Source organism: Hippopotamus amphibius, chromosome 14 (assembly GCF_030028045.1).
Source record: "Hippopotamus amphibius kiboko isolate mHipAmp2 chromosome 14, mHipAmp2.hap2, whole genome shotgun sequence".
Taxonomy (NCBI): domain Eukaryota; kingdom Metazoa; phylum Chordata; class Mammalia; order Artiodactyla; family Hippopotamidae; genus Hippopotamus; species Hippopotamus amphibius.
Genome location: NC_080199.1, coordinates 56,960,370 through 56,973,313, shown reverse-complemented (window position 1 = coordinate 56,973,313; position 12,944 = coordinate 56,960,370). Strand labels below are relative to the sequence as shown.

General features: G+C 40.4%; 1 protein-coding gene across 2 annotated transcripts in view; it reads left to right on the top strand.

Annotated features, from left to right (window-relative positions):
- Nucleotides 1-12,944, top strand: part of EPSTI1 (epithelial stromal interaction 1) — a 91,955-nt gene that overhangs the window by 22,686 nt on the left and 56,325 nt on the right. For both annotated transcript variants that reach the window (XM_057707556.1, XM_057707557.1), the window contains exons 4-6: nucleotides 175-248; nucleotides 921-1,004; nucleotides 11,335-11,408. In XM_057707556.1, the coding sequence (XP_057563539.1) occupies nucleotides 175-248; nucleotides 921-1,004; nucleotides 11,335-11,408 (232 nt within the window). The remainder of the gene's footprint in view (nucleotides 1-174; nucleotides 249-920; nucleotides 1,005-11,334; nucleotides 11,409-12,944) is intronic.

Here is a 12,944-nt window from a genome sequence, read left to right as displayed (position 1 = left end):
AAACTTGGCAGAGGAACTCGGTTTTAGGGGGACTTGGTTTCAGTTATGCCCTTATTTCTAGGGGTATGAAAATGTTAAAGAAACTCATGGTGTAGACATCATTTAATTAGTCTTTGATGGCTGACATTTCAGCTTAACACTCATGTTCCACCTTCGTGACTTTTTTTGTCTTAGGTGGAAGCCAATCAGAGGCTGAAGTCAGGCAGAGACAACAACTTCAACTGATACAATCTAAATACCAGAAAAAGGTCAGAATCCATCTCTTTTAGCTTAAATTTGGCAAGAAATTAGAGTACCAGCACTTTCAAAGTAACCATGAAATAACACAGTAACTCTACCAAAAGCATAAAACCTTGAAACAAATTGCAAAAGAAACCCTCAAAATCAAATAAATCAGGATGTGAGGCATGAAGGGATCAATATCACAAATTCTCACCCAGCTTGTATACCAGTCAGTGGGACCTTTGGTAATGGGATTTCTTCCTGCCTAGTTTAAGTCTCTACTATGTTTTGAATATTTAGGTTCCAAGAACATGGATTTATTGACTCCATTCCAGTCATGAAAGTAGTACAAAATTTTTAAGATTCCAGTGATTTTTTTTTTACAATGAACTCTGAGTTTTATAATCAGGAAAAATTATCTGCCCTTTCTTCAACCTGGGCTGGTGGTGGGGGTGGGTTGGGGGCAGGGGACACAGAGAGACAAGACCAAGGAAGAGGCACAAAGAAGTTTCATGGGCAGCAGATGTAGCCTGACCATTTTCTGTGATCTAAGTAGCTCGAAGAACCAACCTATAATCATGGCGTGCTATAGCACAGACAATATTGTAATTTGCCTTTCATCATAATTCTGTGTTCCAGGAGTTCAGACTGAAAAATAGTAACTGCTTTTTGTCCTCTGTAATCTCAATACAATTTAGCTAAAAAGAGAAGAATGTATAAGAATCAATAAGGAAGCTGAAGAAGCTGAAATCCAAAAAATGAAGGCGGTTCAGAGAGAGAAGGTAAGACATTAGAGGGTGGTGAACTAACGTTTACTGAGACTTCTGATGTACCAGGTTCTCTCCTAGACACTGTTCATATACAAAGTGTTTAATCCTCACAAGAGCCCGTGAAGTGTATAATATTCTTATTACCCAGGTTTACAAATGAAACTGACAGAGGATTAGATAACTTGCCCAAGGACTTGCAGCCAGTAAATAGAAAATGTAGGGTTCGCGTCCGGGCCAACTGGTCTCAGAGTTAGAGTTCTTTGTCACCCGCTGTCTCGCTTCCCAGGCACGTGATCAAAGGGGTAGCTGTATATTTGACCAGAAGGTACAGCAATCAGTAATAGCCACCAGTGGCCCACCATCATGTTGGTAGGCAAATACTGAATTTTCCAGGGTGAATGCTAAATAAGTGACCATAGCTCTCTCATTGATAAAAGACAAAGCACGCATTTATATTTCAGTATTAGAGATATGATCTATTTTAAACTTCAAAGTGATGTTTTTAGTTTTGATACTCTTTCTGGAGGTTGGGGGAAAGAGCCTCTTAAAAGTTCTCATCTGCTAGAGAAGGAAGAATGTGCTGTTCTTCTATTCCCATCCCCCTCCTCCTGCTCCCGTTCCCCACGAAGTCCTGAGCTGTAGTCAGTTTTAAGTGTTGGAGGTCTGAGGGGCAAGAGGTTGACCCATGATACCAATGACCAAGTATGACATCTGCCGCAGGTATAAGTCATGAAACCAGAATTCTTTTTCCTGTTGTCTGTATCTCTCTTCATTCTTCTTTTTTTTTCCTCTGAAAGACTGAGTGTTGGTCAATTCTTAAACCTGGTTGCCAAGCAATAGATATTTTTACTAGTTAGAGTTCATGAAGCCCAAAGCTGTGGGGAATGTGCAAGAGTGTGAGTCTTTTCTATCCCTGAGGAACTCTCTACCTGGCTGGGGAGCAGAGTAAGTCTCTCTTGGAAGGTGTCCTGTTGTGCTGTGTGACCTTGGACAGGCCCCTGCCCCTCTCTGAACTATTCCTATAAAATGAGTCTGTAAGCCTCACCTCCTCGTGTCTCAAGGCTGGGAACATCTGTCAATGTAGAGATGCTACATCTCTAAGGATGTAGGCTCTGGGGTAGAGATAAGACGAGACTTATACATGAGGGATTGAAATGAAATGCTGGAGGTATAGAAAAAAAAAGAGTATAGGCACTTTGTTTACTAAAGTTGATTCATCAGTTCACTTCCAGGTCATCAGCTATTACACCTTCATTGGAAAGATTCTCATAAAAACTTTTCAAAACCTTTCCCTCTCTTTCTACCTCTCTATTCCTCACTCTTTCCCATTCAACCCCATCCCCACCCCATTTTCTCCTTCAAAGGAAGGTTCACACTTCAGCCTTGTGATTGTAGAGGAGGTATTCCTTTTATATAGCATAGTCTTTCTGCATTTCAGGTGGAACTAAGAAAATCATCAAATCTAATGAAGAGGCTTGCAGATCCTGAAGAACTGTGTTGTAAACTCTTATCCTAAAAGTGATTTATTAGTTGTCAGTTAACACCCATAATTGGCTGGCATGTGGGTCATTTATAGCTCATTTCTTCGTGGGTCAAATAATGTATACTATTCAGAAATGTTAGTGGCTGAAACAGTTTTCTTTACCATTGAGTAAAAGCAGCATTCCCCGCCCTTTCCAAGTGGATGTACAGCAACCATTAACTACAGAAAGCTTAACTGGGTTGGCCTTTCTAACATGACAACCGTAATGATTATGGGTATAAATCTGTCCAAAAGTGAGAGATGGGGAGAGAGAATTGATATGTATAGAACCTTCCTGTTCAAAATGTGGTCCTTGAACCAGCAGCCTTGGCATCACTTATTAGACATGCAGAATCGCGACTCCTACCCCAGACCTTCTGAAACAGAACCTGCATGTTAACAAGCTCCCCAGGTGATTCTTGTGCACAGACCGGTTTGAGGAACATTAATCTAAACTGCCTCACAAGAGAAGGAGCAGCCCACTCTGGTCCTTCCACAGACCTGATTTCGCTGGCTAATTGGCCCGGACTGCTACCCTAACCTAGCTCTTCCTGTTGTATATAAATCTGTGGCTTTTCATACTAAATGTGAGCCCATTTAGTAGTTTGTGTCAGATAAAAGAAAAATAGACATTAGCCACCTAGAAATGGCATACTTCACATTGCCAGCGTGAAAACGGCCAAGGGAAGCGATAATGGCTGTGCTGATGGAGCATTTATTCTTTAAAATGCACAGCAAACACACACATGGACACCAGCTTACAAAATACCACCCTCCTCCCCAGGCAGATGGCTGCTGTCCAGGAACTGGGAGCCAAGTAGAAGCCAAGCAGCCTATTGCCACCCAAGAACCTCTAGTTTGGCCTCTTGGTCTTAATCCTCCTTGACCTTCAGTTGTCCTCTCCTGGGAGGGGTCACCAGGGAACACTGGGTCTCCTTCTAGCTGGTCACCACCTGTGTGTGAGTGAGGGGAGAGTAAACTGTACCCTTGCCAGCATGTATGGGTGTTCTTTGATCCTTAATGTGCACAAAGGTATGGAAGGCAGCCAGCTCTTTAGCATCTAGTCATGTCAATGGGGTCCAGAAAGAGTTAATCCTATGGGTTAAGGGGAACTTTGCAGAAGGCACTGGGATGCTTCAGTTAAACTTGTATTCCTTATACTAGAGTATGTTGATGCTGTGTATTCTTCCAGCGGTGTCCTGAGGCTCCTGAGAGTGGATTGTTAAATTTTGTGGGATAGTTGACTTCATGTTGATAGATTGAAATTGACCATGAGGGGGGTATTTTCACCACAGAAATCAGTATATGCTACAAATCGACCTCCCCTCCACCTCCCTGCTAGAGCTGGTTGTTAAGTTTATCAGCACACCACTGCTTTGCCCTAAAGGAACGAGGTCTTCCTTTCACCACCTCTCGCCCCCACATTCCAAAACCAAGCCTCAGAGGGCTTGGGCGGTGGGGTGGAGCAAAGATTTTGTGAATTATCTGGCATATTATGTGTCTGATACTTATTGATTTAAAAATAGATTACAACCTGTGCGGTAGGCAGAATAATGCCCCCTGCCCTGCTCCTCCACATTCTAATCCCTGGAAGCTAGGAAGATGTTCTTTACATGGCAAAATGTAACTAAGTTTGCAGGTGGAATTAAGGTAATTTACTTTTTTTTTAATAAATAAATTTATTGATTTATTGGCTGCATTGGGTCTTTTGTTGCTGCACGTGGGCTTCCTCCAGTTTTGGTGAGCGGGGGCTACTCTTCGTTGTGGTGAGCAGCCTTCTCATTGCAGTGGCTTCTCTTGTCACAGAGCATGGGCTCTAGGAGCACGGGCTTCAGCAGTTGCAGCACACGGGCTCAGTAGTTGTGGCTCATGGGCTCTAGAGCACAGGCCCAGTAGTTGTGGTGTACAGGCTTAGTTGTTCCATGGCATGTGGGATCTTCTGGGACCAGGGATTGAACCAGTGTCTCGTGCACTGGCAGGCGGATTCTTAACCACTGTGCCACCAGAGAAGTCCCTCGATTTACTTTCAAATAGGGAGAGTATCCTGCATTATTCAGGTAGGTCCAATGTAATCACATGGGTCCTTAAATGGGAAGAGGGAAGCAGAAGACTGAGAGCATGAAGAGATGGAGCAGGAGAAAGATTCAGCTTGCCATTGTTGGCTTGAAGTAGAGGAAGGCCATTGAATAAGAGAGACTAAACCTATAGGTAAGTTCCAAAAAATAAACTGGGGTGGGAAAGAAAAACAACCAGGAGGAGGTAAGAGCTGGCCCGTTCCTTCTCAGCCTGATTTAGGGGAGGGAGTTGGTGCCTCTGAACTAAACTATGGGTAAGCTCCAAAACCAGAACTATGGTACCCCTAACTTCTACACTGACCAAATAGATGACTGACATCTTAGGATAGCAGAGCATGCAAATAGAAGATGTGATCCTGGAAACAGAGTTCTTATTGTAGGGGCAGAGTGAACTAAAGATCCTCCTGTAGTGTTGGAGGGATTCATATTGGTAGCTTCCTAAAAGCCTCGTGGACGTGACAGCGCTCCTGGTACTGGAATTTGCCAGTTCCTCTCAATATCAATATATTATTTTATCCCTGTGAGACCTGTTTTGGACTTCTCATCTCCAGAACTGTAAGATTATTAACAAATTTATGTTGTTTTAAGCCATTAAGTTTGTGGTTGTTATAGCAGCAATAGAAAGCTAATGCAACTCATGTGGTTTTATAGTGTATTAATGTCTCTTCCTGGAAATCCATATGGCAGAGAAAATATCTCTAAAATATTAGTGCATCAGTGAAATAAAGTCCTTAAAAAAATAAAACAGCAGCATAACACATGCAAGTACTTTCTTTGCCACTGGATCTCACAGAGTAGTAGACAAGTTTTCATAAATCCTCACAGCAAGCCTTTCACCTGAATTTAGTGCTGTGGGAATAAACCTTCACCATGCTTTTCCCTCATAATCATATTGATGAATTAAGTAATAATTTGATTTTTTTTCAGACTTTCTTAATGCCCACGAACGTAAAAAATAAAAATCTGCAATTCCATGTCAACAACCCTCCCTACCTGCTGGATTCATCTTATTCTGCCTTTGATCTACATATATTTCAAATAATATTATCTAGTGCTATATAGTCTACAAGTACTTTTATTTGATTCTCGCAACCTCTTAGAGCATTGTAAGATCAGAGAGGGCAAGAAACCAGCTAGAGATCTGAGTGGCATACAAGGCCTTTCCTTGCTCTTTCCAGTAAACTATAAAGTCATAAAGCTGATAAAGCTATGTGGAGCCCTGGAGGTCACAGTGTCTCATGTAGACACTGAGAAGCATCATTAGTTCGTTTCGATGCTGTAAAATGAAGTAGGAACTACTTCGTACCTACTTCATTTTCTATGAGCGTAGAAAACAAGATATACATAATAGGTGCAGAGACACATCCATAAACATGTTTTTAAGGAATCACGCTTGTTGCTTATTTCTAGGAAACAAGTAGTAGGGAGAGCTAATGGTTTAAAAACAGCTTTAGGAATAAAACTCAACATTAAGGAAAGCATTTCAATACTGATTTTATAAACTGGGAAGAGTTTCCATTTCTGAAAACATTCAAGGAACAAAATAAAACTTTCAGGTATTTCCCAGAAATATGGCTCCTACATCATGCATTTCTTTGTGGATGAACAAGTGTGTGCATTAAGCCTCTGGTTGTTGAAATGCAGTAGGGTCCCCTTAACTGACCAAATGAATTAATCCCATAATGTTGGGATGTTAATGATATCTCTGAAACGCAGATGTAGAACTAAAAGGGTAAGCTGTTAGCTTCTTTATGCTTCACTTTCCTTATCTGTAAAATGGGTATAATAATATAATAATGGGACTGGTGGGATTCAAGGATACGTGCAAATCCCTCTGTCCAATGGGTAGTGCTAAGTAAGCAGTGAAGGAGAGTGCCCTGACCTAATTAACTATACGTTAAAGAAGTGCCCTATCTCATTTGACTGTATTATTATATCAATCTCTTGTGTGGAAGGCAGAGAGCATTTTTATTTTACACACGAATTGGATTGTTTAATTATTTCATTTCACTAAACCCACATGAACTGGGTTGCTGGAGAAAAAACACACTTGGCTCTTCTTGTCACACGAGATTGCTGGGCTCCCCTCTCAGCTGGGTCTTTGACCATCCCTGGTGCACAGCATCTTCTTTGCAGTCTAGGCTCATCTCTAAGTACCAACATCTTCCTCCCTTCACATTCTTCTTACCCTCATCTTTCATTTTCAATACATGACCTCGTTTCCCACCTTCTAGTAAATAAAGACCACGAGGCTGGAAGTACCTATATTTTCCCTTCTTTGCTGAATAAGAAAGTGCTTTTCCTCATTGCTATGATGGATTCTCCCACCTGTGCTTCCCATTCCATCTTTCCTCCATCTCCTCGGGAGCCTGGCTGCTCTATTGGTTAAACCCTCCTTTTCTCCTGTAGCTTTCTTGTTGTTTCTTTTTTTTCTCTTGGAGTGTAATCGTACTGAAATCTCTCATCTTAAAAACAGAATGTCTCTATTCTGGTTTGCTTTCAACTCCTCCATCCCAAGCTTCACAGCTCACCTTCTTGAAGGCCTTTTCTACCACACTGGGTTCACACATGCCAGTCTGTAGACTGACTCCTTATCAATCACCTGAACCAAAACAATAAAAAAATAAAAATCTCTATTTTAAACAATATTCCCCAGGTGACGCTGGGCTCAGCTGGCTTAGAAACTTGCATCCTTTGAGTCTTCACCTTCACTTGTTCCTTGGTGGGCTGAGTTTGTCTCTAGTAATTCACTGGTATTGCTCTAGCCAAGGTCACCAATGGAGCTGTTAGCTAAAAAACCCAATGGAGACTCTTCAGTTCCTAACTTATTTAAAATTTTTGTAATATTGTAACTATTTAGCACTCTGTCCTTCAAATGCTACCCCTCTGGATTTCCTCTGGATCCTTTTCCTCTGCTTGATTTTCTACTATTGATGTTCCCTCCAGGTCCCACCCATGCATCTTCTCTCATTTCCCCGTGCCTCTGCCACCATGTTCTTAGGTGAATGTCCCCACATTTCCAAGTCTATGGATTTTGCTTGTGTGGATTTCTGAAATCTGCATCTCCAGACCATACTCCTGAATCCCAGAACCATATATTTTACTGTATGCTTGATATTTTTTTCTAGATGTGCCACCGTATATCTCAAGTCCAGTAGGTTCAAAACTGCCCTCATATTCATTCTGATACTTTTATTTTTATTTTTTTTAAAATTTTTTTTTTATTTTTTTGGGGGTACACCAGGTTCAATCATCTGTTTTTATACACATATCCCCGTATCATTCTGATACTCTTAAATGATAGTCACGTGTAATCTTCCCCCACTTTTTTTTTACTCATTCTATATTAATATAGCCTCTCTCCTACTATTTCTCTTTACTCTCCTCTTATTTCTGTCCCCCCACATTTTTCTAGCATTTATCCTTTCTTTTCTGTCCCTTCGTCTTAATTTGGGGCTCATAATTTATGGCCTGGATGACTGTGAGAACCACGCCATTGGTTTTTAAATTTGTGGTCCTTTCTGCGGTTCATCCTTCATGTTGCTTTCAGGGTGAGCTGCTTATTATACTGCTTAAAATAACATAATGGCTCATCATTGCCTTTAATGAAGTCCAAACTCCTTTTCTTGGCGTATAAATTTCTTCATAATTGCCCCTTCCTACATTCTCAACCTTATCTTCCACTCATCTCACTACAAACCCCTTTGAATTTATCCATGAGCTTCTTGGGGATTCCTGAACCGGCGTATTCCCTTGTGCCTTTCTGTATTGAAAATATTATATCTTATAGGAATGCCCTTTTCCTGTTCAGGGCCACTACTAGCCCATCATTGCCTCTGTGTAAATTAGGAACAGATTCTTCATCCAGGCAGCCAGATGGTAGCACCCAATCTGTGGGTGCTCAGATTGATGACAAGTGGTACCTTTGTGAGAAATAGAAAAGGACACCTCTGCTGTGCTGAAGCACCCCATGCTGGGATGCAAGGCTTAGTAAACTGAAAGCTGCCTCTCTTTCAGCCTTTTTGACCTCTCTGCTAGTCCCCTGGGCAGTGAGAAACCCATACAACGGAGTGCAGTAGCCTTGCTCCCCTCACCTCCTCTTCCTCCTGCAAAGTTCTTGCTTGAGATTGGTCTCTAGCTAGAATTTCTACCTCTCACTAGACCCATGGTTCTTATCCTTTTATTTGGTCATCAGCCCCTAGTGAAATCTGAAGAAAGCTAAGGACTCACTCTCCATAAGAATGAGCATACTTGTAACAGACAGCTCATTCATGACCCTGAGGTTAGAAACCACATTACAAATGTTGTTCAGATTTTGGCTAACCCTAACCCTAAAACTCTAACCCTAACCCAGGATGGAGTCTGCCACATGGAAGGCACTGAATGAATGTTTATGGAACTGTTGAAAGCGTTTCCCAACTGCCCACTTCTGTGCTTTTTCTTTGTATTCATATTACATATTTGCAAACCTCTATTCCCTAATATGTCTTACACACTGCCGTCGTGGCTTTCTTGTCTGTGTTCCCAGCTAGCCTCTGAAATTTTCTGCAGGAGGCACTGCTCTGTTTATATCTGCATTCCCAGCATCTAACACAACATAGTACTGAGCATATAATAGGCATTTGATAAATGTTTGCTGAATACATGAGATTCAGTGATATTAAATGAGTTGCTTAATGTTACTCAGTGATGGTGGACATAGAACTGATTCCATAATCTTTTCTTCTGGACCTCATGTTCTTAGATCTTTTACATTATGCATTTGTATATGTCAACATAAGTATGGTTGGGTGACTCCTTAACTCACTGTTAAATGGAAATAAATAAACAGTCTCACTAAATCTAAGTATTTGGATTAGTGTACTAAAAAGCTACCACAGCAGTAGGTATTGACTACTCATATACTCTATTATTTTGCAAAATACTTCTCCATCAACTCTTCAGGGATAAACAGACCTTTGTTGGATAGAATTTAGCTACCGAGTAACTGTTCTTGTGAGTTGACTCCAATGATAATCTATTAGTGAAGAGATGAAAATTCATGTTCCAATTTCTGACCTTGTTAGAGGAACCCAGCCTTGGTGTCTAGATGCTTGTGTGATTTTCTCACTGTTCTCTAAGTAGCATTCCTAGTCCCGGTGTAATCAGTACCTACTGCTTGCTCGCTCGCTGTCTTTTACCTCCCGGCTCCCCTTTATTCCCCCAGAGATGCAGGAAGCTCACCTCAATTGACCACTTTTGGTCTCACGAGTCAGGATTTTTTTCTAGATTGAGATCGTGTTTATTTGGTTTTACAAGTCTCTATTAGTTTGCTTCCTAGAACTGTGTTTCATTAATAAAACAATTGCCGGGGCTTCCCTGGTGGCACAGTGGTTAAGAAGCCGCCTGTCAATGCAGGGGACACGGGTTCAAGCCCTGGTCCGGGAAGATCCCACATGCCACGAAGCAATTAAGCCTCTGGGCCATGACTACCGAGCCTGTGCTTTAGAGCCTCAGAGCCACAACTACTGAGCCCGAGTGCCTAGAGCCCATGCTCTGCAACAAGAGAAGCCACCACAATAAAATGAATAAATGAATAGTGTTGCCGTGAATATTCTTATCAAAAAAAAATCCAATTGCCTTGTATTATAATTGATACTCTCAGATTGTAGTAAATTTCTGTTATTTTTTTTCTGAAACTGAAACCATCCATTTTATTTTTCAAAATGGGACAAGTAAATAGTTCTGTGTGAATGAAGACTTTCATGGAAATGAACAATATAAACAATTTTTTCCCCTCTTTGGAAGATGGAGCTAAACTTATGTTAGAGTTTGGAAGTGATGATTTCCATTATTCCCTTTTCACAGGTCTTCCTGCTGGACAAATCCTTTTTTTTTTTTTTTTTTTAATTAAAGCAAATCCAGCTGCTTGATATCTCCCTGGGGTTCATTTAAAACTTCAAGTCTCTCTTGTGCTGTAGAACTTGTTTCAACTCCCCATTCAATTTGCTGTCTAGGAAGTCTACTTGTTTTTCATACAGGCAAATTTTAAAAAATGACAGGTGTGTCATAGTGAAGAAAAGCAAGTATTTCTGGGTTATTAAATTGGATTAAAATATGCCAGAGCCCTGATGACAGTAATTTCAAATGTGAAGTTCTTCATCTCTAGACTCTCCAAACAACTAATTAAAAAAAAGGAGAGGACTCTTGTATTCAAGCAAATGGCTTTTTTTTTGGACATTTGCTGTTCAGTCTCTCAAAAGCTTTAAGTATCTGATTCTAAGTTGGAAGGGAGTTGAACTGGCTTATTGAAAATCTTTTCCTGAAGGCTTTATTGGAGTGTGTGTGTGTGTATATAACACACACATATATATAAATTTTGTATCGACTATTTAACCATTTATTATAATTTTAATTTAACATGCTTGGTCTGTAAATTTCATGTTTTCCTTAGAACATTTTGAAAACACTGCTTAAGATATAAACGTTGCTATCATCTGAACTAAGAGTAAAAATATGAAATACTGATTCTGTGATTATACCAATGAAGTTGGGAGAGGGGAGCCATGGAAAGAACTTGGAGCCCTTGGCTTACAGTGTAGGGCCCATGGGTTGTGAGAAGGGTATCATCTTGAATGCCCTGGTAGGTACCATATTGGACTATTGAGGCCACTTGAGCCTCAATTTTGGACCTTGGGTAAATTTAACATCATGATTCTGCGTAAAGCGTCCCTAATAGATTACATTTTGATCCTTGAAATTTCAGAGCGAAAAACTAGAGGAGAAAAAAAGACTTCAAGAGAACCTCAGAAGAGAAGCTTTTAGAGAACATCAGCAGTGGTAAGTTTATATTTTCAGAACTTTGTACATTTTATAGACATATTGTTCATTGTGCTTTTAAATTCTAGGTGATGGTAACTGTTCAAAACACCTGGTACTGGATTCTTGACTATTAATTATGTAATTACTCTAGAAGTGAGATTCTAAGTTTGGAGACGTCTATACTCATCAAAGTATTCTTTAGTAGTCAACGGATTAGAAAGACTACTGCTAAATTTGAGAAATTAATCATTCTAAATAGCTTGGAGGGCTTGCCTTTTTGGTGATCCAGGTTACTTGTGGTTATGAAGACTTCCAAAATCACCAATATAAGGAAGATGTTGTTTGAAAAGAAGTACCCAGGCAGAATCTAAACTAACTAGGGATTTATCTAATGGACTGATGACTTACATTTTTGTAAATAAGAATTGAGAAATAATTTCACAATTATCAGCAAAGCTCCTAATTGGTGGTCGGTCATACATCAAGGTACTTTTTCCAGTATAATTTGTGAATTATAGCAGCTAACGTGCACAGCAACTACTACGTGCTTTATAATGTAGATGATCTACTCTCTTATACAAGCTTTAAAGATAAGTTTGTGTCCCGGCTCTAAGTAGCTAGGTTACTTGCACACTGCTTAAAAGGATAGACAAAACCAAAGAACCATATTTCTGTCCTGAGATCAATTCCAGATATGGTAGAATTAAAACCAAGCAGATCTGGGTTCAAAATCCTAGCTCCATTCTCCAGCTGTGACCTTGGACAAACTATTAAACCTCTTTAAATCTCAGTTTTTAAAAAAATAGGGTTATATTCTCCCATGGGCTATTTGTAAGGATTAAGTAAAATATCTTATATAAATGGTATAAAAGGGACTGAATTTTATGGGGACTTGATATGTAACTTCTTACAGAGGTTCTTGTTGAATGGGATCAGACAACTTATTTTGTAGAGACTGTATAGAAATTTCTGGTTCCACTGCAACTAGTCATTGGCCTTCCACTTTCCGATGGGTTGTACTGACTGCCTCCTCTTATCTATTCCCATCATTATACCTCATTTGCAGAATTTAAGTTCATTCTGATGTTGGGGTGAGCATATGTAACACCTTAAAATGTGTTCCTCCTCTAAGTACAGCATCCTTTGGTTATCTCATTCCACTGAAATTCTCCTGCCTCTACTGTAAGCAACAACTCCTTGCTTTAAGACTCAGAGGTTGGAATGGAAAAGAAGTTTCTTAGTGCTTCACTTTGCCCCCATTAGCAAGTTGGGTACTAGGCCTCTGCTACCCAGGCCAGAAAAAGATTCGGAGATGGAATGGGGTTGGGTGGAAATGCTAATGAATGATGTTATCTTTCTCCACTTTTGTTCTAAGGCAGGCATGGGGGTAAGGAAGCTGGTGAGAAGCTAAACACCAGGAGAAGTTGGCTGTCTTAGAGAGAGATAGAGGGAGGCAGGCAATAGATTAAGAGTTAACGTATTACTGCCTCCCCCTTCTTTGGTAGCGAATGGATGAGAATTGATTTCTCGGCCGATCAGAGGAGTTGAAGGAGA